This window comes from Sciurus vulgaris, assembly GCF_902686455.1.
Source record: "Sciurus vulgaris genome assembly, chromosome: 4".
NCBI lineage: Eukaryota > Metazoa > Chordata > Mammalia > Rodentia > Sciuridae > Sciurus > Sciurus vulgaris.
Genome location: NC_136464.1, coordinates 159622571 through 159648567, shown reverse-complemented (window position 1 = coordinate 159648567; position 25997 = coordinate 159622571). Strand labels below are relative to the sequence as shown.

The following is a 25997-nucleotide window of genomic DNA, read 5'->3' as shown; positions in this document are numbered from 1 at the left end:
GTCTCAGGGCTGTGCACAGGACTTGGTCCACGGGAAGGGCTCAGAACTTGTTTGTAGAAGAAACAGGAAATGAGAGAAGGAAGAAACAACCAGTAGGACAGAATCACAAATGAGAAGGGTCGAGGGAAGTGTCTCTATAGAGATCCTTCCTGGTCTTCCTCAAAGTCCAACGCAGAGTTTCTAATCAAAGAAAGGCTTCTTTAAGAGCAGCCGCCTTAGGATTTCTTCTCCCTTACTTCTCCACATTTGTGATTCCTTTCACAAAGATCATTTAATTCCACTATTGGAATAAAATACTTTCAAGCCTAAAGTGATTCCCACCAAAGCAGGAGTCTCCAAAGATAATGCCGAGGTTTCAGTTCTCCATCAGGATGCTTCTGGGTGGCCAGGAAGCTTGAACCAGTGTGAAGGCAGTAGGGAACAGTCACAGATGAGCAGGTCCTGTTGCCTGCCTGGGGCCAGGGCCTGTTAAATTAAAAACGACCTGGCTGGCAGAGGTGGGGAGATGAATACTAAGACGTTCACAGACGACAGAAACCGTGAATGTTCAGCCAGGGCTCCCTCTGCTAGGCAGGGGGCAGATAGCTTTTAAGAATATTGGGAAATTGAAAAATAAAAGGGTACGCCAGTGTAATTTTAATAGGATACAGGAGTGGGAACAAATTCAGGCAATGAGAATGGCTACAGTATTTTTGCAATGAGGGGACAGATCCTAAACCGCACTATTTATTCAAAAATTAGAGACATTTCAACCTAGTGTCTTATGAAATGTAAAAAGCATCAGGTAACTTCATACAAAAAAATGAGAGAATGAGTGAATTTAAAATTTAAAATATATATGCTAGTTCTCCCTTATGCACAGGGAATATGCCTGAAACCCCGGGCAGGACTGACTGTATACACAAGCATTGTGATACCGCAACTACGTGGCTACCGGGCAGGGAGTGTATGCAGTGTGGACACGAGACACAAAGAGATGATTCCCATTCCTAGCAGGATGGAGCTGGATGGCATGAACTTTCATCATGGTCTCGGAATGGTGCACAATTTAAAACTTATGCATTGTGAATTCTGGAATTCTTCTGTTAATATTTCTGGACCATGGTCGAGCCCAGGTATCTGCGACCATGAAAAGTGAAACTGGGACAAGGAGGAACCACTCTATTCTCAAGGAATTTGGTGATACTTGTTGAAAATGGGGGGCTGGGGTAGACAAGCTCAGTTGCTCCTCGTGTGTGAGCTCATGGTGAATTCTCAGCTGGCATCTCTGGAAGCCGTCGCAGTATTTGCTGTGGGCGACTCCTCCCTCCTTCGGAAACACTTTCTTCTTTCAGCTTTCAGGACCACTTGCTCCTGGTTTTCTCCTGGCTCAACTGACTGTATTTTTCACCAGCTGCTCCTCTTCTTGACCTCTGAGTGCCCAGGCTTCAGCTCTGGGACTTCTCCTCCAACTCCACTCTGTCCCCCGATGCTCTTACCCATGCATATAGTTGTCACTAAATTTTATACCCCTGAATTTTACACAGTCATTACAAAGGGTGAACTAGCATAGCACCAGGTGCATCGGAGTGTTTTTCCCCAAGACACTGTTAGCCGGGACACTTTGTGTAATATGAACCCCTTTTTATAGAACAAAATGGTGAGAACTAAATCCCAATTTGTCTATGTATTTGTATATATGAACATATAAATCCTCGTATGACGACACGAGGCTTAACTGTGTGCAAGTATGGAGGGAAGCAGGCAGGACTATTAACATGGCCTAGCAGGGAAAAGGGTAAGGATGGGTGGAGAGGAAAAGCAAAGAGAAGGTGTCCAGGGCAACAGCTGGCCTGTCTGATATGAACTCTGTGTGTAAACTCATCCCATGTGTGCATAGATCTACCTGACGGGACACAAATTGGTCACTAGAAAGTTATAATAAGCAAAGATAGAATTTCCAATGAACTACTTCCTTCTTTTTTTTTTTTTTTTTTATGTATGGCTTGAATTCTTTAAAATAGCACTTGTGAATGCTCAGGGAAAACAATAGACCTATTTTTATTTTGAGATAAACTCAGATAATTCAGTTGTGCTTCCCTTCTTTCTGATTCCAGGCCATGACTTGGCCTCTAAGGCTCCTTAGACTCTATTATAAAATCACTATCCAGAGTGTTATTTTCTTTGGAGAAATTATTTTAAGTGCTCAGCCTTTGATTGAGATATTCCGGTTTGCCACATTTAAAACTGCCTGGTTGTCCTTCCGGCAGGCGGCGAGGACTGGGATTCCTATGCCACCACCATGAGGACCGCATTCACCCGCAAGACAGGAGCAGTGCCCGCTCTGATCCGGTAGGTCCCCTTCAGTGACACTGACAGACGCAGCTGCGTTGGCTTGTCTTTTCCCAATCAGAATCCAAAACAAATAGAGTCATTGGAGAAGCTTATAGAAAATGCACTCGAGTAGGGGGATTGTGCACATAGCTTCCCTCCGAGGTCTTCAAAGTTCCTCCTCTCAAACAGCAGCCAGAACTCCGTCAGGAGCACCAGGAAAATTGTCACACTGGTTCTTCATGAAGTTACTGCGTATTGTGCTTTGCCCCTGACTCAGCACGTAGGTTAATAGGACTGTGCCACCTAAGCTATGCATGAATCGAAGCCATTGCCTGTTACAGAAGCAGGTCATGGTGACTGAATGAATGGGGTGTGGATGAATGAGTACTTGTTGTCCCTACTATCACCAATACTCATCTCGGGAAGCTGGAGGAAGGCCACAATCCCCCTCTCTTCACCGCCACTCTCCAGCTACAGCAATGTTGGCTTGCAACTTCTCTTATTTCTACCCGAGCTGAGGGCTGTGGGAATTTCTAGCCATCAGCTGCCTCTCTGAGCTCAGCAGAAGGGGAGTGGATAGGTGTGAAGTCAGCTTGGGGAGTCTTCCTTGTCTGTGTTTACTCTGCGAATTGTTTCCAATTAAAAGGATCTTTACTCCTTGAAAGTTCAAGTTAGGGAGCAGTCAGATGGATTACTGGCACATCCAGGGCTGACCCTTGTTATCTCTGCCCCACCCCCACCCCCAGACAAGTCTCAAATCATCCAGGGCTCAGTTTTATTGGTGGAAAGGGACTGATGATCCCTGCCTAAAGGGAGGTGTTTTGAGGAGGAGGACTAACCCAAAGAAGCTATTCAGTAATTTTGCTTCCTTTTCCTCCAATAAAATATGATAGCCTTTCAAAAGTGCAAACTCCAAGACTCCCGATTTCTGAGTTACTGGTTATCCCACTGGACCACGACTATCTTCTTAATTGGGAGATTTATCATCTGATTGTCATACACTTGCCAGGTTCACAGGCAGTAACCATTTTCTGAAAAAGCAGCATTTGGAATAAAAGCCAAAGATAAAGATATACGTGGAGAATCTAAGTCAGTGGTTTTCAAATTCATGTATTTTTTTTTAAAGTTCTCTTTCTTTTAAATAGTTGCAAAAGATAAAATTTCCGGCCCATCCTAAATATTGACATTTTAAAATAAAACTTTTAAATACAACTAATAGGCAGTCTGAATGCCTTAGCAAATTAATACTCATTATGATTCTTTAAAAAAAAAAACACTCCAACGAGCTCGTTTTTGAAAACTCATTCCATTCCTTTTCCTTCCTACATTCTTTTCCCACTCCACTTCTTCAGTAGAATTTTCCCTGCTGTAATATATTCTGTGCTTGAAAGCAACTTATTGTCCCTCACACTTCTTTGCAACTGTTTGAATATTTTAGTTCAAATTAATTTTTAAATAGGCTATGTGACCTTAAGTATCATCATTATTTTTAGTACACAACTGCTCAAAGCAATAAATATATTACAAATGTTAATAATTACTAAATACAAAAAATTATTTTTGAAACTACACCTCTCCACCACCATCTATTTATGTATCTAGCTTCCTTCCTTTCTTCTTTCCTTCCTTTCTTCCTTCCTTCTTTCCTTGTTTGTTTCTTATTTTTCTTTCAACGAGGCCTCACTATGTTGCCCAGGCAGGCCTCAACCTCCTGGACTCACATCGATCCTCCTGCCTCAGGCTCCCTAGTAACAGGGACTACGGGTGTCGCCACCACCATGCCTGGCTTAGAATTACATCTTAAAAAGATAAATGGGTTGTTTTGCTTTCTGTTAGTTCATGCATTCATTTGTGAGTGTTATTATTTTTAGAATGACCCATATGTAACATCAGTTTTTCTGCTTCTTTTCTTTTTTCCACTTTATAGGTATTAGTCTTAAGAAATCTTGTTCATATGTACACATATATGAACATACACAGCAGAGCAGTATCATCCAGCACCCTAACTCCTTTTTATTTATTTATTTATTTTTTTGGTAGTACTGGGGGTTCAACTCAGGTGTGCTTTACCACTGAATCACATGGCCAATTTTTTTTTTTTTTATTTAAGTAGGCTATGTGACCTTAAGTATCATCATCATTATTTTTAGTACACAAAAAAGTAATGAGATGACTTTATTTTATTCATTTATTTATATGTGGTGCTGATCATTGAACCCAGTGCCTCACACATGCTAGAGAAGCACTCTACCACTGAGCCAAAATCCCAGGCCCTTGGCCAGTCCTTTTTAGTTGTTATTTTGTGACAGGTTCTTCCTAGTTTGCTCAGGCTGATCTTGAACTTTTGATCCTACTGCCTTAGACTCTTGGGTCACTGGGATTGCAGTTGTGTGTCACTGAACCAGGTTTAGCACTCTGAACTCCAAAAGAGTGCCGAGTCAGAAATCACAAGGTGACTTTTAATGACTGATCTGCTGACAAGTTGGTAGAGTACTCCTCTGGTTTTATTGAAAGCAAGTAACAAGATGACTTGTCATCCACTTATTGAGTTATTCCGTTTCAATTTCTGAGAAATATACCAGAAGGCATGGCTTGAACAAACTGTTAAGTTACCCTTTCACTCAGCGGCAGCTTGCTTAATATTATATGCTCAGAGAAGATTGGAACACAGAAACATTAATTTCAATAAATGTTTTCCAATGCAATATTTTTTGTATAAAAAACTTTTATCATCACTTACTTTAAATATATTCTTGTCAAAATCTTGAAACTGAAGATTTAGCTCATACAGCTTACATCATCTATAACCAGTGGGTTAATTCAGTCCTCTTTGTCAAACCAATGAACAAAACTGGGTTTATTTTCTGTCAAAATAAAATCTACCCACCCTTTCAGTTCATATAAATGTTCATATATGTTTTGAGGGACATCATGAAAATTACTGAAAAATATATTATGGGATATATCTTTTATAGGGAAGGTTATGAAAAATAGGGGAAGTATAAAAAGATTCAAGTTATAGCCAAGTAACAAAAATAATGCATAAAATGTGTAAGTTACCTGTGAAGCCAGAAGTCTGATAAAAATATGCTGTTCCTTAGTTAAATGTGTTCTCATGTCTGTAGAACTCTGGTGCTTGACTTTCAGTAATAATTAAATAACAGTTGCATATAAAAGTGAGAAATAATTTCATTGATTTCATTAGACATCAGACATTTCCTATGCATTTAATGAAAGAAAAAGTTATATGGTGTGAAAATGAAATGGTCTCACAAGCCAGCATATGCTTTTACTTCTTGTTAAATATTTTTTTGTTAAATATTTTACAGCATAAAAGGAAATAAGGATTGGCTGCATTGGAGTAAATATTACAAAAAATAAGATTTAAATACCTTACCAAATGATGAATACAAAATCTGAAAAAAAAAAAAAAAAGCCACAAGATTTTTATCTACCAGTTTTACCCAGTAATCTTTAAAAAATGTGATGTCCCAGAAAAGATTCCAGTTATATTTAAAGCCATCATCATCACCAACTTGTACTGCTTCCCGGACTCAGACGTGCTTTTCTCTCCAGCTAATGACATTTCCTGGGGATTTTTTTTTTTTTTTTTTAAATGCTGAAAAAATGCTTATCTTTAAGTACGTGAGGAAAAGAGCCATTTGGAGCATTCCACATTCTCTTCTGTCCTCTTAGAGGCCTCTCCCTAAAGATGGATGAACAGTTGGTAATTGTTAGGAGACAGAAAACTGGAGGTGACTTTCAAATATGCCTACCGAGATCCATAACACCCGCGCATAGGTGGCAATACCCTGGTTACAGCGCCATCCCTCACTGTGCAGAAACTCCGAGACCAGACAAGCGCCAGACAAGGGCGTGGAACTCCGAACCGCCAGGCGGCATCTCTGAAATCGCTCTGGCCAAGTTTCCCCTTGGGCACACCCTTTGCCTCTGGCTGGAGTTGTACATCTGGAGGCAACGTACCTGAGAAACATCCTGTGATAATGTGGGGAAGAGAGCCCTGGGCCAGGGACGTGGTAAAGAGGGACAGGACCTCCTCACATATTCAGTCCCCCGCCCACCCCACACACACCCGCTCCACCGCATCAGGCAGATATAATTTAGGGAAAAGTATATTGAGAAACTGAGATCTGAGAACTAATTCCTTTAAAGCTATTTGTGCTGTGTCCCTTTTGGAGAATCTCCAGTTTACATCTGAATGACAGGGAAATCGTCAATCATCCAGATGTGTCCAACTTCCCAGATGCTTGCTTCTTTCTAACACATGAATCTGCTCAGACTCAAAAAAAAAAAAAAAAAAGTGAAGTATTTTAAACGCACACAAAGGAATAAACATGATCACCATCTATGACAATCAACACAAAACATTTTAGGTCTACCTCCACTTAATCTTTTCACTGCATTTTGTCAAAATAAATTCAAGGCATATCATTTCAATTCTGAATATTTTCTATGTATCAAAATAAGGATGTTTTTAAAACATAATATCATTATTTCATGCTAAAAAAAATCAATTCCTTAGTATCAAACAGCCAATCAGCAATCAGATTTATCCCATTGTCTTAAAATTTTAAAAAGGTTTGAAGTAGAATCCAAAGTCCATATATTGCCTTTGGTCATTTCATCTATGGTCCCCCTACCTCTGCACTTCTTTCTTCCCTGACAATTTCTTTGCTGAAGAAACATGGTTATTGTTTGGGATTTTTCTGATTCCATCCCCATTATGTGTTTTAAAATACTTCACCTTTCATCCACTCCTAGTAATTCAATATTCTACAGACTTCATTTGACTCAGAGTCCATATTTATTTTAGCAAAAAATATTTAATAGGTGGCAGTGTGTATATCTACCTGGAAACACATGGTATTTGGCAGCCCCTCTTTTTGAGCTCTTGGTGACACTGCTGATAATTGCCTAGATGCATGATTCCATTAAGGAGTTGCACACCAAACACATCCTATTTTGTGTATTTCTTCCTTCTGTCTCTGGAATGAGTCTATATATAGAGAAATTTTTCTTCACCAACTTTGTGGTTACATTGAGTTAATTTTTGTACATCAGAGTACCTTTAAAAAAGAAAATAAATTTAGGCTGTTATTCTTAATTTCATTTTAGGTCCCTGTTCATTTGCTAAGAGCCATCCTAAGTTACAGAATTGTTGCTTATCAGGGGAACCCCCAAATGAAATTATATCTGACATCAAGTCTTAAGCTAGCCAATCTTTAAAAAATATATAATAAGGAAAATGGTTTGACATTTGCACCATTGTGAAATTTGGCTCTTAATTCTTTACTCTAATTTCTACTTTTCTTTTGTAGTCAAAAAAGTATCAGAAGATTAGGATATGCATATGCACTTGGCGATCCCATTCTGAATACACAATACAATGACGAGTATGTGTGGAAATCATATTCTAAGGAAAATTTCGTAAAAAATGGGTCTTCAAGAGGAATCAGGAGACACAAATATGATCCCAATCAAGTAAGATAATAGCTGTATAACTGTCAAATTTAATACTGTATCAACAGTCCATGAGAATGAGAGGTCAAATATGTCCCAAAGACTCTTCACTTTCTTCAGTGATGAGATACATGGTCCTTCTTAGACAATTACCTACCTACCTTCTCATCTTTATTTCTAACCATGTTTCCTCTATAACCTATGGAGTTTTTTTTTTCTTTTTTAAGATTTTAAAAAATTAGAGTGAAATTCACATAATATAAAATTAACCATGTTAATGGTAGCAATTCACTGGCACTTAGTATATTCACCTTGTGCAACCACCACCTCTGAAGAACATTATTATTGAAGAACATTTTCATCATCCCAGGAAAAAAATAACTCATGCCCATTAAATACTTACTCCCCACCCTCCCCACCTTCCCCTTGGAAACCACCAATTTGCTTTCTATCTTCATGAATTAACCATTCTGGATATTTTACATGTGGAATCACACAGTAGGTAACTTTTGTGTCTGATTTCTTTCACTTAGCGTAATATTTTTGAGGTTCACCTATGTTGTAGCAAGTACCAGTACTTTTTGTGATTGAATACTATTGTTCGTACATGCCACAATTTATATGTTCATGCATCCCTGATGGATGTTTGAGTGGATTCCACCTTGTAGCTATTGTGAATAGTGCTGCTATGAACAGGTATGCATAGGTTGTTTCATGCACGCTCAAACCTCCCTGACTTTGTCACTCTTGCCTCCCTCTAGAATAGCCTCCTTCTGTCTACTGAGGGGCACTGCCCTATATTACTTCAAGGTTCATTTTAAAAAGAGCCATCTCCAGCCCTCTTTTCTGCCGGAAGAAAATAACTGATTTTCCTGACGTTTTCTTGGCCCTATACACCCTTCTTCCATCATAAAAGACAATTCTCAGTCATAATAAAGGGTTTCATTTACCTGATATCTAGGATGAGGCCCTTGTGTGCACTGAATAGATGACACAGTGGTAGAAGGGACAATATTTAATACTAAGGGGATGAAAGATGAAGAGGAGAGAGTGAAGGAGGATGTTCATATTTCTCTATGGAGGCTGGGTGTATGACACTGTTGCCTGAGGTGGAACATGGTAGAAGACCAAGTTTGATGGGGAAGGACTAGGAGGAACTGGGAGTCCAGGTGAAGACCTGTTGGTTGAAGATATTTTCAACAGGCAGGCAGCTGAATATACAGGCCTGGAGAGAGAAGCTGACTTGGGAATCCTTAGAACACATACCCCATTTACTTGGTTCCTCATGGTATCCATTCATTACCATCCATTTGTGTCTTAAATAGTTTCCTTAAAAATTAATATGAAATAGTTAATTGCAACATTTTACTGTATATGTATACATATACATACAAACAGACATATGATTTTCATTACTCTAAGTGCTATCCAAGGCTCTTATTCTTTGAGAGCTATCAAGGCAGACTCCCTGTGTGCTCCCAGCCAATGAGAGCTAGTGTGGCAGACTGTCCTTTGTGCTCTCAGCCAATGAGAGCTAGCATGGCAGACTCCCTTTGTGCTCCCAGCCAATGAGAGCTAGTGTTATAGATGGTCCTTTGTACTTTGAGCCAATGAGTTTTGGCAAGCTGGATTTGTTGACTCTACTATTCTGGCCATTGAGCCTCAGCAACAGCTGCCATCACTGAAGAGAAATAGCAATGTAATATCCACTTCCTGTGATCTTGCTGAACACCACTTAGAGTTTAGTCTAAGAGATCTACCCTGAATCTGAATCCAGTGAGGAAAGACCTTTTAAGTGGCACTGTAGGTATGTAATCCACAAAATCCAGACTGAGAACCTCTGTACCAATCGCTTCTTCAATAGATGCTGGCATATTCACAATGGGTTTCTTCAGTAGATAAATGGTAAGAGAAAGAAGGGGATCGAGAGGGAATCTGAAGGTTAAAAGAGACTTAAAAGATAACTTGAAACAGTACATATACATAACTATTCCAAGGAATTTGGGCAAAGAGAAGGGTTTCTTTATAAGGTAGGAGAAATAAAGGGAGACTTGTTTACTGATGGCAGCCACCCAGCAGAGAGAAAGAAACTTGAAGTTGCAAGAAATGAGGGTTATTGGAGTATTGGACTGGATCACACTACAGGGAACTGGATCCAGTGGCCCAAGTGGGCTGTGCCCTGCTGGCAGCACTGCAGGTACTCTTGTCAAACAGGTGCCAGTGCAGGTACAGTGGGTGGAAGTTGGTGCGCAGAGCTTCTTTCCTGGTGGCTTCTATTTTCCTAGAGAGCTAGGGAGTGAGGTCATGGGAGAGGGAAGATGGCGAGACTGAGTGCAGGTTTCAAGTTTTATACTCATAGAATCTCTTTGGAGGTAAAGAGGAGATGGTGCCCGTCCTCCCCTGTCCCCCACAGTGTTGCTGAGGTCTCTGCATGTGAAGCAGGGTTTCTCTCTGAGGGTCCCAAGGGTTAAGCAGCCACTGTCTCTGCTCCCTTGGGAATGTGTGGCCATAACTAGCATGGTGTGGGTTTTCTCCTCTTTTGGTCTTACCTGTGAGAGAATTCTTTGTGGCAGCACAATTTTTTGGAGCTTGCAATCACATTTTTTTTTCCCTGTGTGAAAAGTCAAAGAAATGCACAAGTGCCTGTGTTACAGCTAGGCAAACCAATGGATTCCATTAACAGGCTCCCTGCGTCAGGCGGAGTTAGAGCTGGATGGAAAGGCTTCCGAAGACTATGTACACACCAATGCTCATATTCTTGATTCCATCAGGTGAATCTGTATCTATTTTCTTGAAAATTTTATTTGCATTGATAGACCTTCGTTGAATGGACACTACCTTCAGAGCAACCAAGCGATCAACCAAGGGACTGCCTTGCTTGGAAAATCCCTGCTTCCATGGATGAAATTAAGACGGCAATAGCAAATCAGTTTATTTCCCAAACCAAGAGAGACTTTGTGGATATAGACAAAGGTAAACATATTTGTTTTCTTTCTGACTCTGGTCATGCACCGGGCAATGAGTTGCAGTGGTTGCAGCCTGGTCGTGCTCCCTTTCCTTGAGGAAGTTAAAATCTAGACATGAAACAGGAAATGTCATGTGCACAGTCAAGTATAAGCAGGTGCACGTTTTAAGAAAATCAGGTTGCTATGGGCACAAAATAAAACATTAGCCTCACCTGAGGTGGTAAAGTGGGAGGTGGAGGTCAGGAAAGGCCTCCCTTCCTGGTCCTGAAGGATGAAGGGAAATTATCCAGGTGAAGATGCAGAGGAGAGTGTCACTGTTGCCTTGTGAAGTCCTAGAGGAACATTTGAGGAACTAGAAGAACTTCATGTGTAGAGATGAAGTCAAGGGAAAGTGGGAGGAATGAGAGAAGAAAACAGTACAGGCAGAGAGAATTCAGTTTGCGAGGGTGATAAAAGGCAGGGGAGGTTATCCCAGGAGCAATCAAAAGGTTTGTATTAGGCTGGTGACAGTTCAGATGTGGACTCTAGCATGAAGGAGGTGGCCCTGCCTCAAGGAAGGAGGCCAGGTTGTCAAAACAGCCCCTGGGGAGAGTGGTGGCCTGAAGCAGGGCTGTGAAGTGTGGATGGCAGTGTGGCACCAGCAGGGTGGTGGCATGGGCACAGCAGCATGATGGATGATGGTCTACCCATTCAAGGGCTGGCCCTATGGCTCTGGCTGACATGGTATCACCAGCGTCCACTCCAGGTCTGATTCATCATAATTGATGAAAAGAAAGATTGGTAGAACAAATGAGTGAACTATAGGGTTGAGTGACTGATAGATAACAGGGATAAGGAAGTAAAGGGAGCCGGGAGTCTGGCTGGGGATGGGATGGTGTAGCTTTTGTAGACAGGTAGAAAAACACAGAGGGTTAAACAAGGCCCATTTCATTTTCTCCCTGGTGTGAGACAGAGTCTGGCACTCTCTTCGTGCTGCCTCCTAGAAGAACACATGCCTCCTTCTGGAAGGGAGTTCCGCTGTGCAGATCATCCCCTGCAAGATTCTCCCATGATTCACTTGGCTCTGCCCTCAGGATTCTGTAGCTAGAAAATTCATTTGCCTTGGGTTTCTGTAGGGTAGGTGGTAACTGTTGGCATTTTTCAGGGGCCCCAAATGAACTTCCTGTAGTCAGACACATTTTCCAGAAATGACATATATGCCGATAAGGTGCAATTTTGTTCTGGTCTATAAGCAGGACATATGCTTCATGAGAATTCATGAAAATTGAGTGCAGAGATTTTGAAACTGTTCCTTGTTATGGAGAAAGCAATGTACTCTGGTGGGCTGCTCCAAGCCTTGTGACAAAATGGTGATTGAAGTCTTGGTGCTCTCCCACTTCTTTGGTGAGAACACAGGGCCCTGAGGGAGGTTGGCAGCCATGTGGAATTGAAACGCAAACTGAGGAGCACGGAGGACCCCATCTCCCTGAGGCTCTGGAAGTCAAGGGAGAATAACAGCGAATCTCTTAGTGCCTGTGTCTCCACAACCATCTATAAAGTTATCATCTTCAATCAGAGGTGAAGAATCTAAGACTCAAGAGGGGTGAAGTCACCTGCCCATGGTCACCCAGCTAGTGACTGGTGCAGTCTAGGATATGATCCCTGGTAGGCTGGCTCCCCTTGTCAAAACCACATCTCTAGCTGGGCACACTGATGCACATCTATAGCCCCACCTACTTGGGACGCTTGAGTACAAGAGCTCAGGGCCAGCCTGGGCAATATAGCAAGACCCCATCTTGAAAAACAAAACAAAAACAAACAAACAAAAACATCTACCAATTTCAGAGTTAAAATTCTTTAAGGGTCAAATGACACATGCTTTTTCCAATTCTTAACTTGTTGATTACTATTTTTAAGGATTAAATTTACTTTTATTAAACAAATATGTGCATATATTTAAAATACAGCATCCCTTCATGCTCAAAACACTAGAAAAAATAGGGATAGTGGGAACATTCCTTAACATTGTAACCTTAGCCATCTATGCTAAGCCCATGGCCAAAATCATTCTAAATGGTGAAAACTGAAAGCATTCCCCCTAAAAACTGGAACAAGGCAGGGATGCCCTCTTTCACCACTTCTATTCAACATCATCCTTGAAATTCTAGCCAGAGCAATTAGACAAACCAAAGAAATTAAAGGGATACGAATAGGAAAAGAAGAACTCAAACTATCCCTGTTCGCTGATGACATGATTATATATTTAGAGGAACCTGGAAATTCCACCAGAAAACGTTTAGAACTCATAAGTGAATTCAGTAAAGTAGCAGGTTACAAGATCAATGCTCATAAATCCAATGCATTTTTATACATAAGTGATGAATCTTCAGAAAGAGAAGTTAGGAAAATTACCCCATTAACAATAGCCTCGAAAAAAAATAAAATACTTGGGAATCAATCTAACAAAAGAGGTGAAAGACCTCTACAATGAGAACTACAGAACACTAAAGAAAAAAATTAAAGAAAACCTTAGAAGATGGAAAGATCTCCCATGTTCTTGGATAGGCAGAATTAATATTGTCAAGATGGCCATACTACCAAAAGTGCTATACAGATTCAATGCAATTCCAATTAAAATCCCAATGATGTACCTTATAGAAATAGAGCAAGCAATTATAAAAATTCATCTGGAAGAATAAGAAACCCAGAATAGCTAAAGCAATCCTTAGCAGAAAGAGCAAAGCAGGGGGCAAACCAGATCTTCAACTCTACTACAAAGCAATAGTAACAAAAACGGCATGGTATTGATACCAAAATAGACAGGAGATCAATGGTACAGAATAGAGGACAAGGACACAAACCCAAATAAATACAATTTTCTCATACTAGACAAAGTTGCCAAAAATATGCAATGGAGAAAAGATAGGCTCTTCAACAAATGGTGCTGGGAAAACTGGAAAACCATATGCAACAGAATGAAATTAAACCCCTATCTCTCACCCTGCACAAAACTCAACTCAAAATGGATCAAGGACCTCGGAATCAGACCAGAGACCCTGCATCTTATATAAGAAAAAGTAGGTCCACATCTTCAACATGTCGGCTTAGGATCAGACTTCCTTAACAGGACTCCCATAGCACAAGAAATAAAAGCAAGAATCAACAACTGGGATAGAGTCAAACTAAAAAGCTTTCTCTCAGCAAAGGAAACTATCAATAATGTGAAGAGAGAGCCTACAAAGTGGGAGAAAAATCTTTGCCACTCATACATCAGATAGAGCACTAATTTCCAGAATCTATAAAGAACTCAAAAAACTCTACACCAAGAATACAAATAATCCAATCAACAAATGGGCTAAGAAAATGAACAGACACTTCACAGAAGATGTACAAGCAATCAACAGATATATGAAAAATGTTCAACATCTCTAGTAATAAGAGAAATGCAAATCAAAACTACCCTAAGATTCCATCTTACCCCAATCAGAATGGTGATTATCAAGAACACAAGCAATAATAGGTATTGGCGAGGATGTGGGGAAAAAGGTACACTCACACATTGCTGGTGGGGTTGCAAATTAGTGCAACCACTCTGGAAAGCAGTATGGAGATTCCTCAGAAAGCTTGGAATGGAACCACCATTTGACCCAGCTATCCCACTCCTTGGTCTTATACCCAAAGGACTTAAAATCAGCATACTACAGAGATACAGCCACATCAATGTTCATTGCTGCTCAATTCACCATAGCCAGATTGTGGAACCAACCTAGATGTCCTTCAGTTGATGAATGGATAAAGAAACTGTGGTATATATATATATACAATGGAATATTACTCCACCATAAAGAATGATAAAATTATGGCATTTGCAGGCAAATGGATGAAATTGGAGAATATCATGCTAAGTGAGATAAGCCAATCTCAAAAAACCAAAGGACGAATGATCTCGTTGATAAGTGGATGATGACATATAATGGGGGGTGGGAGGGGTCATCATTAGGGTTAGGGTTAGGTTTAGGGTTAGGGTTAAGGAGGGTGGCAAGAATGGAGGAAGGAAGGACTGTATAGAGGGAAAAGAGGGGTGGGGGGGAAGGAAAAAAATAACAAAATGAATCAAACAACATTACCCTATGTAAATTTATGATTACACACATGGTATGCCTTTACTCCATGTACAGAGAAACAACATGTATCCCATTTGTTTACAATAAGAAAAAAAAAAAAGAAAGAAATCACCATGTTCCTGACCTGCCCCTCTCCACCAACACCCCTACCTGCCATTAGTGGTCAATTTTAATCCTTTTATTAGTTTTCTTACATGATCCCCCATATTTTTAAATACTGCTGCTATTTTTTGAGTCACAAATTTTCGGTATTATTTTATTTTATTTTTGGGGGGACACCAGGGATTGAACTCAGGGGCACTCAACCACAGAACCACATCCGCAGTCCTATTTTGTATTTTATTTAGAGACAGGGTCTCAGTGAGGCCTCGCTAAATTGCTGAGGCTGGTTTTGAACTTGTGATCCTCCTGCCTCAGCCTCCCAAGTGCCTGGTATTGCAGGTGTGTGCCACTGCACTTGACAATTTTAGGCATTATTACTGATCCTACTGTGATAGTGGAAGATCTGGTTCTCCTATAACTATTTCTCACTCCTCCTCCATTCATCTTTTCAATAGAATTACATCTCAAATTTTTGGTTACATTATAGTGTTACTACTTACATTATGATTAGGATGACATGACATATTGTGATCACATAACATGATCTGATTAAGTAATGTTTATTGCCAAGCCAGCATGTATTCCATGATTGTTACCACTTTTTGCTTCTTTTTACCATTGAATATTTGACTTTGTTCCCACATGCCTTATTTTCTATGTGCTTGTCACTAATTTTTCCCCAAATACTTTGTCATACACTTGCTGAGATTTTTTTCCAAACAGCACATTCTACTCCTGGAGATCTTCCAACACTGCCCCCCACACCATTCTCCTCTCATCTAGGCTAGTTCTTCTATAGGTTTGCTGTCCATCTGGGCTCCAGAACCTTCTTTTTTCATTATTCTGGGAATTTCTTTTGTATCTTCCCTGCCATGGACCCCCTGTTTCCTGAGTTCACATCTTTCTCTTTTTTGTCCTCCTCCTACTTTGCAGAAGCGCATCTTCCAGTAACTTCCTATGAAAGGGTACATGGGAGAAACATTTTTGCCAATCCAAAAATGTCTTTTTTTTATTTTGATGCATTCATTTGATAGTTTGCCTGGAAATAGAATTCTGAGTTGATGATTATTTTCCCTCAGAACACATTTTTCCAAATATGTTCTAGCATCCAGGATACAGAAGACTGGTGCTATTTCAATTTCTGATCCTTTTGTATTTTTCTCTTAGAAACTTTAAAAAAGTTTTTTTTTTTTTGTTCATTTGTTTGTTTTGATATTGGGGGATTGAACCTAGTGATGCTTTATCGCTGAGCTTCATCCCCAGTTCTTTTTGTTGTTTATTTTGAGACAGGGTCTTGCTAAGGTACTGAGGCTGGCCTTGAATTTGTGATCCTCCTGCCTGAGTTGCTGGCATTACAAGTGTGCACTTAAGATCAAAGGTCTTCTTTTTATTTGTGATATTCTGAAATGTCACAATTACATACACTAGTAAGTCTTTTGTCATTCATTATGTTGAGCATTCATGTCCTTTTGTTCTGGTAGATAATTTTTTTTCTCCCCTTGTATTAGTGCTTTATTTTTCTCCTCTTTTCTAAGATTCTTGCTGTTTGAATTGATTATCTAATGTTCTTATCTTTTCTCTCCTAGTACTTTTCTTTTTGTATTTTTGTTGTTTGATAAATTTTTCACTTTTTAACCCAACTCTCCTATTGAATTTTTTTTTTTAATTCTCATATTTTTGTTTTTGAACTATTTCTTCTGCTTTTTAAAGAAGGAACATTCTGTTCTTGTTTTATGGATGCAGTAATTCGCTTATAAATTTTTGGATATTTGTGATATATGTTTAGTGTTCTTTTCTGTTCTTTACATTGTAGTTTCTCTGAGTATCTTAGTGGTCTAATGAAAATTGGATTATATTTCCTATTAACAAGGGATCAGAGGTAGATTTACTAAGAAGCTACTAAAACTTAAATTTCACTTCTGTGGGTTGTCCTTTTCCTGAAAGAGGACATAGCCCAAATTTTAAGCTCCATAGCTCACAAGACCTATAAAGGAAGTACAGTACTCACATGTGATTGCAAACAGAGACAGGGCTTGTCAATTGGTGCCTGATGTAGGTGAGCAGAGGATGAGCCATTTTTTCCTGGTTAGCTCCAGTATTTAAGGAATGAGCCTCTCCAGAGAGCTAAGCCCTTGAATGCTGGCATTCTGAGAATAGAATTGGGGAAGAAAGGAGCTGGGAGGTCTTCCTTGTTGGTGTAATGAGTTTTAATGGCCCTCTTTTCCTAGGCCAGTATCTCACCACCTCTCTTCCACTGTGATGCCCCCAAGTCCAGAGCGTCTTTGGTTCCGTTTTTCAAAGAATAAATTTCTAGATAGGAAATGTTATGGCTTGGATTTGAGGTGTCCCCCAAGGGCTCCTGGATTAACTCAGGAATGTTGGAGGCGAAATGATGGGATTGTGAGAGTTATAACCTCATCAGTCCATCCTAGTTTGAATGAACTGGGTAATATCTGCAGGCAGGTGGGGCATGACGGGAGGAGTGGGTCACTGGAGGTATGCCTTGCAAGGGTGCATCTTCCCTATGGCCCCTTCCCTCTTCTCTTCCTTTTTGTTTCCTAACCCTACCCTGAACTGAGCAGCTTTCCTCTGCTGGGTTCTTCCCACATGATGTCCTGCCTCATCTTGGGCCCAGAACAATGGACTTGGCCATCTATGGACTGAAACCTCTGTAACTGTGAGTCACAAATATTTTCTTGACTAAGTTGTTTTTGCTGGTCATTTTGATTCACAGTGATGCAAAAGCTGACTAAAGCAGGAAGTATCTTAGCCCAATTTCTGCTGCTATAAAAGAGTACCCCACCCTGGGTAAATTATAAACAACAGAAGAGTATTTGGGGCTCGTGATTGTGGAGGCTGGAGAGTCCAAGACAGAGGAGCTGCATCTGAAGAGGGCCTTCATGATGCATCCTAACATGGTGGAAGGCACGACATGATGAAAGAGCACACGAAAGCAAGAGGGGAAGGGTGGAGTCCACTCCTGCAATAACTAACCCAATCCCACCTAACCGTCTTAATCCGCTCTGCCCTCGTGATCTAACCACCTCTTAAAGGCCCTCCCTCTCAATACTGTCGCAGTTGCAACTACATTTCAACATGAGTCTGGAGAGGACTTTCAAACCACAGTCAGAAGGGGCTGTCGTCTGACTGCCTGGGGTTAAGAAAGCAGCGAACCACTCTGCATGCAAGCTCTCAGCCATGCCGGTTTCCAGTCCTGACCCTCACACCCTGTCTTCCACTGTCATTATCGCATCCAAGTTCGAACCTGCTGGAGTTCCACAGAGTGGGTTGGTTCACTTATTTGTTTCCTTCTGCAGCCACCTAGGCTTCTGCTTCCTCTGCTTTGCCCATTCAGTTGCCATATCTTGCTTGCTCCTCCTCTTCTGGCGAGACGTTAACATGTCTAATCCACAATCACTTGATGGAGTTTGGGCCTGGAAGAATCCTAGATGCAGAAATACAGTGGAGACAATTCACAGGGTTCAATGTGAGATACCGCTAACCCTTAGAATTCCCAACCCCCTCCAGGCCGGTTCTGTCCCCATCAAGTCATTGAAACTACTCTTGTCCAGGTCCTCAGTGGCCTTCCCTGGGATCCTTCCCATTGCACCTTCCCCAGCTGTGCAGCAGTAGTCAGTATTGCTGGCCACCTGCTCTTACTCGGAACACCCTTCTCTTTGAACTTCTGTGTGGTCACCTTCTCCTTGAGTGCTCCTATTCCTTGTCTCTTCCTTTCTGGTCATTTCTCCATTGCTATCTATGAGAGGTCCTGAAACTTTAAACATCAACTATCCTGGACTCCCACCGTGGTGTCTCTCCCCAAACCTGTCTGTAGACCCTCAGTTTCATGGATTTGGAGAAGTCTCACGAGGGTTCCCACACATCAGCTGTTGGTCCCTGCAGCTCCTCCACCGCAAGGCAGAAGCATGATCTTGTGAACATCTAAGCTGGATCACATTGTTCTATGGCTTCCTTTCACTTGGCAGGTTCCGGTTCCTTGTGGGCTCCCGTTAGGCAACCTCATCCCCTCACTCCTCCCCCCTCATTCATGGGGCTCCAACCACATGGGCCCTTTTAGGTCCTGAAAGCCGCCAACTTCTCTTCCACCTTTGCCCAGTGTGCCTGCCATCCCCTTTGCTGCAGCGTTCCTCCCTTGTGCTGCCAGAGGCTTTGCTTTTTCTCCCTGCAGACCCCAGCTTCGGTGTCACCTCCCCTGTGAGGCCAGCTTTTACTTTTTCTTCTGAAGGGATCTTCATCTCTTTTCATCTAGCATTTTGCCCTTTGGAGTCATTTGTCACTGATTCTTGTCTTTTGTTGTTACTGATTTACTTCATCTCCCATTAAGTAAGTTGCCTGCTCAGGGCTTATTGCAGTGCCTGGCACGTGGAAGAAGCCCAGGAAATATTAGTTGAGCATCAGAGATAGTATAAGGAAAATACCCTTCTTGAGATTTTAGACGGGTATGGGGTCAAAAGACCAGTGTTCCTGCAGATATACAATATGGGTCATGGAAAAACACTGGAAATGTCAGAATCCTTCAAGATGTCTTTGAGATTCCATCAAAATTGTCCATTCAGCATGAGCAAATCACCATTTCCCCAAGTGCTGGTAAATATTCGGGACCTGTCAAGACTCCCTCCTAAATTTCTCAGTTCCATCTGTTTCTCTCCATCCCCTCAGTCCTGCCTTAGTTCAGGCTACCAGCATTTACCTTGGATGACCTCTAGTCCAACTCTCTTTTCTAGTTTGTTCCCCACAATCCATTGTGCACACTACAGTCACAGTGAACTTCTGGAGGTGCAAACCAATGTCGCCTGGACTCCTAATCCCTTTAGAGACTCCCCCACAGTCCTCAGTAAAACAGCTAAATGCCTTAAGCTGCGTGATGTACCCATGATGCAGATGTACACGTATTTTTGTAGCCTCATTCTAACCTCTTTCGAAGGATTTATCACATAATATTTCAGTTATGTTCTGTGTGCTTATTTCTCTAATACTTCAAGCTTCTGAAGCACAGGGACTATGTCTTAGCTTGCTATCCTCATCATTGAATACTGAATTAAGGCAAATGAACGGGAAATACTGGAAGGTGTTTGTTTCTTTGTTTGGTACTGGGAATTGAACCCAAGGATGTTTTACTGTTGATCTACATCCCCCATTGTTTTCATTTTAAAAAATTTTGAAACAGAGTCTCACTGAGTTGCTCAGGCCGGTCTTGAACTTGCAATTCTGCCTCAGCCTCCCAAGCTGCTGGTAGTACAGGATAGCAAGATGCTTGTTTTTACATTCAGGCGTGGAGAACTTGGCTTTGATGAATTTGGTAAAGATGGCAAAACCACTTCTCACTTGGCTTTAGAGTGTGTGCCTCTGATCCTAATGATTTGGAACGGTTCTTGCTGTAGATTTACTTTTGGCTTTAGCTTCTCTGCAGAGGCTTACCTGATCTAAATAGGCTGGTTTCCTTCTTAGGGTAAATTTACTGGTATATTATCACAATTGTCAAATGGAAAGAAACCAGAGGGAACTGAGCCTCTGAGGAGCAGGAATGACCCCTTGAAAGGGGCCTCAGGTCACCTTACCTCTGGATCATGGTAATCTTCTCTGTCTATGCTTCAGCACCAGGATGGGGTTCAGACATTCATTTGGTCCCTTTGTATCAGGAACCTCCCTTCTTAGTAATGCCCGAAGGAGCTCATTAACAAGAAATTTTTATAAAGACAACAAAAAATGAATTAGTTGAGAAACACTAAGCTCATACTATAAGAAAGATTATACAGTTGGCCGGGAGTTACCTTAAGCGTATATCACAAAGGCAGTTGCCAGAGTGTGGTTCCAATATCAAGTGCCAATCCACCGCAATTATGTTTCTAGTTGGTTTTTGTCGTTCACTCATAAATTTAGTAAATATTTAATGAGGTCTATTAATGTAATAAGCACAGAGAATAAATGAAGACTCTCTGCCTTCGAAGGAACTTAAAGTATGTGTAGGGTCCTGAGTTTTGCTTTTCCTAGGTCCTCCTCTCCACAATCCCACTTCCATGCTGGGCTATCCCAGTCCCTGTGGAAAGACATCCAAGACCTTTCCCAGCCCGCCCAGCTCACCTTTCCCATTTCAGCCTTTCCTCCTCCTGCCCCAGGGCACCCTGCACTTAGCCAGCCACGAGTCAGGGGCCCACCGCTTGTTCTGCTTCCACGTTGACCCACCATTAGCGCCCTTCTCGGAGTCTGCCGTTGCGTCCCTGTCTTCCTCCTCTTTCCTGAGCACAACCCTCACACTCTCTCCAGGCTTCCGTGGCCCCTCTGCAGAGCTCCGAGTCAGTGATTCTCAAGAACATGGGAAGCCTGTTCACAATCTAAGTGCCTGGGACTCCCGCTTCCAGAGATGCTCAGCAGCTGGGATGAGGATCAGCAGGGAGATGCTTTAGAAACCCTGCCCGGGAGATTCTGGCATCTGCCCTCCGCAGTTCCCAGTGCTACAGCGACAAGACTTACCACATTCCATATCCGTTTGTCCTGAAGATATCTTTCTAATCACACTAGTTTGGGGTTGTCTTAAGGTAGAACAATGACTTAATTATTAATAACCTTGGCAAGCAGCACAGAACACATCTGGGGAATGAAAACATTCGCTATTCAATGGTTGCTCTGGGGGAGAGAGAGAGATGCATGCATGATGTATTTCAACATAAATTTGTTTTTCTCCCATAAAGCTATTAGTAAACGGTAAAAACCAAGTTAGAGATGGAAGTTACTGGGAACAACAGCAGATGGTTTTCCAAAGTATCTCCGTGGGCAGTTTCTGAGGTCATTTTGAGGCCATTGAGCACCTGCATCTTTTTCTCCTGGGTCATCTGAAGTGAGAGTCAGCCTGTGGTGTAATGAACTTCTCCTTTGCTGGTCCAGACAGAGAGCATTTTTAAAAAAGTCAATAATAAAATGTTTTCAGGTGCTAGTAGATGCAATAATGTATCCTTTGATACACAGTGTAGACCAGAAGATGCCATTATGAACACTTTGACACACAGGGTCTATTAGAATTTATTTTGAAAAGTCCTAATGACAACTAATTTGGAGGAGAATTGAGTTGAGTGTCAACAATCGTATGCACTGTTTAGACATTGCTCATAATACCCATCTTTTTAACCTCTTTCTCTTTCTGAATAAAGATGGTGTTTTTTACCATGTCTCTGAACTAGCAAGAATTAAGGGTGAACATAAACTCAATGAGAGGGCTGTGATTCCTCTGTAATCTGGTCATATTTGTGAAGCTCATGTTTAATCAGTGCTTCATTTAATGATGATATATTTAATGAATGCTTTTAGTAGATTATTATATTAAAGAAATAACGTTTTTATCACTAATAACAGTGACGCCCCCTATCCCTACACCAGTAAGGGATAAACTTTCAATGGTTCTTTTCCAGGTGATGGGGATGACATGCACCAGCCCATCTAGGGCTTCCAGGTTAAGCAAATAAAAATATAGGCTGCCCCGTTAAATATGAATAATGATATCTAGTAGATCATGAGTAATTATACGTATTTAAATAAAAAGAAGTATTCATTGTGTGAAATTCAAATTTAACTGGGCATCCTGTGTTTCAAGTGGCAACAATGGTCATATCCAAAATTTTTCTCCACCCTGCTCTCTGCTCCTCACCCCTGCTCCGGAGACTGGCAGGCAGGGGGTGATCAATGGCTTCTGTGCTCATAGAGCAGAACAAACTTTTACACCTAACAGACATACAAATATATTCATTAGGAATCCCAGTGGCTGAAGAGGCTGAGGCCGGAGGATGGTGAGTTCAAAGCCAGCCTCAGCAAAGCGAGATGCTGAGCAACTCAGTGAGACCCTGTCTCTAAATAAAATACAAAATAGGGCTGAGGACGTGGCTCAGTGGTCAAGTGCCCCCGAGTTCAATCCCCAGTGCCCCCCACAAAAAAACCAAAATATATCCATTAGGAACTATATAATTATTTGATCATATACCTACTTTCTGAGAAGGCAGAAAATACTTTCTTTAAGTATTCATAAAAAGCACACTGACCAGCCTTCTAAATACAAGAGTCGGGAGGGGGTAATAGTCTGGCAAATTGGAAGCTACTGCCAGAAGCAAAGTGAAATGAAATGCTACTCAGAAATAGGCTAAAAGGAGTGATTTTTTTTTTTTTTTTTTGCCTTCCATTTCCACACTCCCCTCAGCTCAGAAGATTAAGAAAAATTCTCCAGTGTGTCCAGACTGGAAAAAGTACCTTCCTCGACCCCTAGACACTGAATTTCGACGGAATTACCAAATTCCAGCTAAAATTCCTGAGTTGCAGGACTTTAGCTTCAGATACGGATGCTACTCAAACTTATCAGTGGCTTCTCAGGGTCTAGGTAAGTACACCTTTGGTTTTAAAAAGAACTTCATAGGTCCTGTTAATACCATGCAAAGTCTTGCTCCCTGGCACACACTGAAGCTAATACCATGGCACAGGGTTTTGCAAAAAGAGTGAAATTTACTGGAGGTCAATTCCCAAGGTGGGCAGGAAGAGGCATGCTCAGATCTGTCTCTCTGATGGCTCTTAGCAAAGGAATGGAAGCCATTTGGGGTGAGGAGTAAGAGGGATGCCTGGTTGTAACCTTGAGTCTTTGTGGAGCAGTGCACATCCTGTACACCAGGCCAGGTGTAACTTGTAGATGCTTTGTGATTGGGCAGCTTCCTGTCTGTCTTTTATTCTTGTCCATCCTGCCCCTGGGTTCTAATAGAGATCTGTGAGGCCAGGTTCTCTTTCTTTATGTTCCACAGGTGGCAGACTTGGGGTTCCTACAGGTTTGCCGGTCTGTGCCTGCATCATACACAACAATTTTTAGAAACTGGCATTTGTTGTTTTTGTGACCTGATTTCCTCCAAGATTCCTTGATGCAGCAGGCTCCGGCAGCCAAATTTGATAATGGTCACAGGGAATGGCAGTGATTCTGGCGGGCAAGCTGAACCTTGCTGTATTCAGAGGGCACACTCCCTCAAAAGTTTTCAGATTTAGCACTCATCCATTTGACTCTTCTTATATGATCCTGAAAGTGTTAAAAAGTTTCATGACCAAGTCCTTCCCCTCCAAAGTCAGCTAAGATAACTCGGTATCTTCTGAAGAAGAGTGGAGACCAAACAGTCCCCGAGACAGAAGAAGAGCAGAATGGAAGCCTAGCATCTAGGGGCTAGAAGGTAGTCCAGAAGTTATCTGGTCTAGAGCCTCAGGGCACACGTGAATTGCCTGCATCCCTCCCTGCTGAGGGTTAAGGTGCTCCCCACTTCAGAGTAGTGCTCCATGCCCCAAGGACAGCTTTCATTGTCAGATGTCCTACCTCTTGGACTGTTCCCATGGCTGAAATATTACTTGCTAAACTTGTAGTCATTGATTCTACTTCTTTCCATGGAGATTAACTAGTAGAAAGCTATTATTTTATGAAAATGTTATCATTTAACTTCTTAGTCTTCTTTTTTCCAGTTAAAGCATTTCCAAAGCAAATCTAGTGCTCAGTGGTCAAGTGCCCCTGAGTTCAATCCCCAGTGCCCCGCATCAAAACCCCTCCACAATCTGGCCCTTCCATTTAGCCATTGACCCCTTGGGGAACCTGGAACGGGAAACAGTATTTAAGGTGTTTCAAGGTCCACAAAACAGAGAAAGTCATAGAAATTGGATTTTTGCATCATGTCTTCATTTTTAAAAAAATGATAGTTCCATAAATATCAGAATCCACAATGAATAACAATATTCATTACCAAATGTCAGTGACTTGGGGTTGCCTGCCCCTCTGACCTCTCCTGGTCTGAATGGACTCTGTGTGCTGGCTGTAAATATCATTGTCTGCCCAAACTGCTCATCCTAAGACTAATTCCTCGGTCACTGCAAGGAGGTCTCTTGGTGCACCAATACAGGTTTGCGCAGAAGGTGTCCTGAGAGACAAAGGTATTTCTAGGAGGGTTGTTGTTATTAACCCAGTGGTGAACGTCACCATCCCAAAACACTGACCTACAGATGAGTAAGTTTCAGGAGAACCTCAGCTTTCTGGCCATTGTGTCCCATCCTTCCTTCCTTCTAATGGCAATCGTCTGGAAGTCTCAGCAGCTTGGCGCAGCCCCCGTCACTGGAGAAATCAGACTAACACAGCGCCTCAGTTTCCAGCATGGTGAAGTATGCTGAGTGAATTCCAGCTGGGGCCAGGGCTGCCCGGGAAAGGTTCCAGTGAGCAGGACGTGAGTTCTCTGCTAGGGTGACAGCCTCTGCATCGTCCTTCCCTTGTGTTTCTGCAGTCCCTTCGGTGCTGCACAGTTACATGAGGACTCAAGAGCGCACGAAGCAGCAGACCACATACCAAAGTGACTATGGGAAGGACTACCTGGACTTCTTAGTGCTCCTAAACTCGTTCACGACCTCTCAGATCAACGACTACCTTAAGACTGTTTCTGGCAAAGGTAAGATGGAGTCTAACGTTTCCATTTCATGCATTTACAGATGACAGTACATTGCTTTACGCTACATAGCAATTGTTCCCATTTCTAGCCGCAAAAAAAAAAAGAAAAAAGAAAAAAAGAAAAATATTTCTTTTAAAAAGTCCTGGAGTGTTGTGTAAACCTCAACCCACTGAAAACTTTTTTTCCTAAGAGAGGCCCCAGTGACTTCATTCCCACTTATTAAAAAGGAGATAGAATTTGTCACTCAATTCCGATCCCATTTTGCTTGTGGTTGAATTATTCCAGGATGACTTTTCTTCTTCTTCCAGCTAATTGATTTCTCTAGTGGATGATTGTATGATCTCAGGGTATTTTTTTTCCCCCACTATTTCCTATTTGGTGGCACATTTTTGTGACAGGCTGTTTTAAGGTACATGAGGACCTCCAGTGTTCACGCCTGCAAGAGAGCCGGTCCATTCTCAGGGTATTGCCACTACTCTTCCTCGAAACACTTACCATGTCGGGGCTGAGTGGGTGGGAGGATTGGGGAGCACTGCAGGGTAACCCGAGGACTGGCTGAGTCCGGATGATGCATC

At 41.7% G+C, this 25997-nt stretch overlaps 1 protein-coding gene across 1 annotated transcript in view; it reads left to right on the top strand.

Moving 5' to 3' along the window:
* The window catches only part of TEX26 (testis expressed 26), a 37724-nt gene that overhangs the window by 6536 nt on the left and 5191 nt on the right, over positions 1 to 25997 (top strand). Inside the window, exons 2-6 of the mRNA XM_079136865.1 lie at positions 2250 to 2331; positions 7653 to 7815; positions 10611 to 10767; positions 23169 to 23345; positions 25261 to 25422. Of these exons, the coding sequence (XP_078992991.1) occupies positions 2250 to 2331; positions 7653 to 7815; positions 10611 to 10767; positions 23169 to 23345; positions 25261 to 25422 (741 nt within the window). The remainder of the gene's footprint in view (positions 1 to 2249; positions 2332 to 7652; positions 7816 to 10610; positions 10768 to 23168; positions 23346 to 25260; positions 25423 to 25997) is intronic.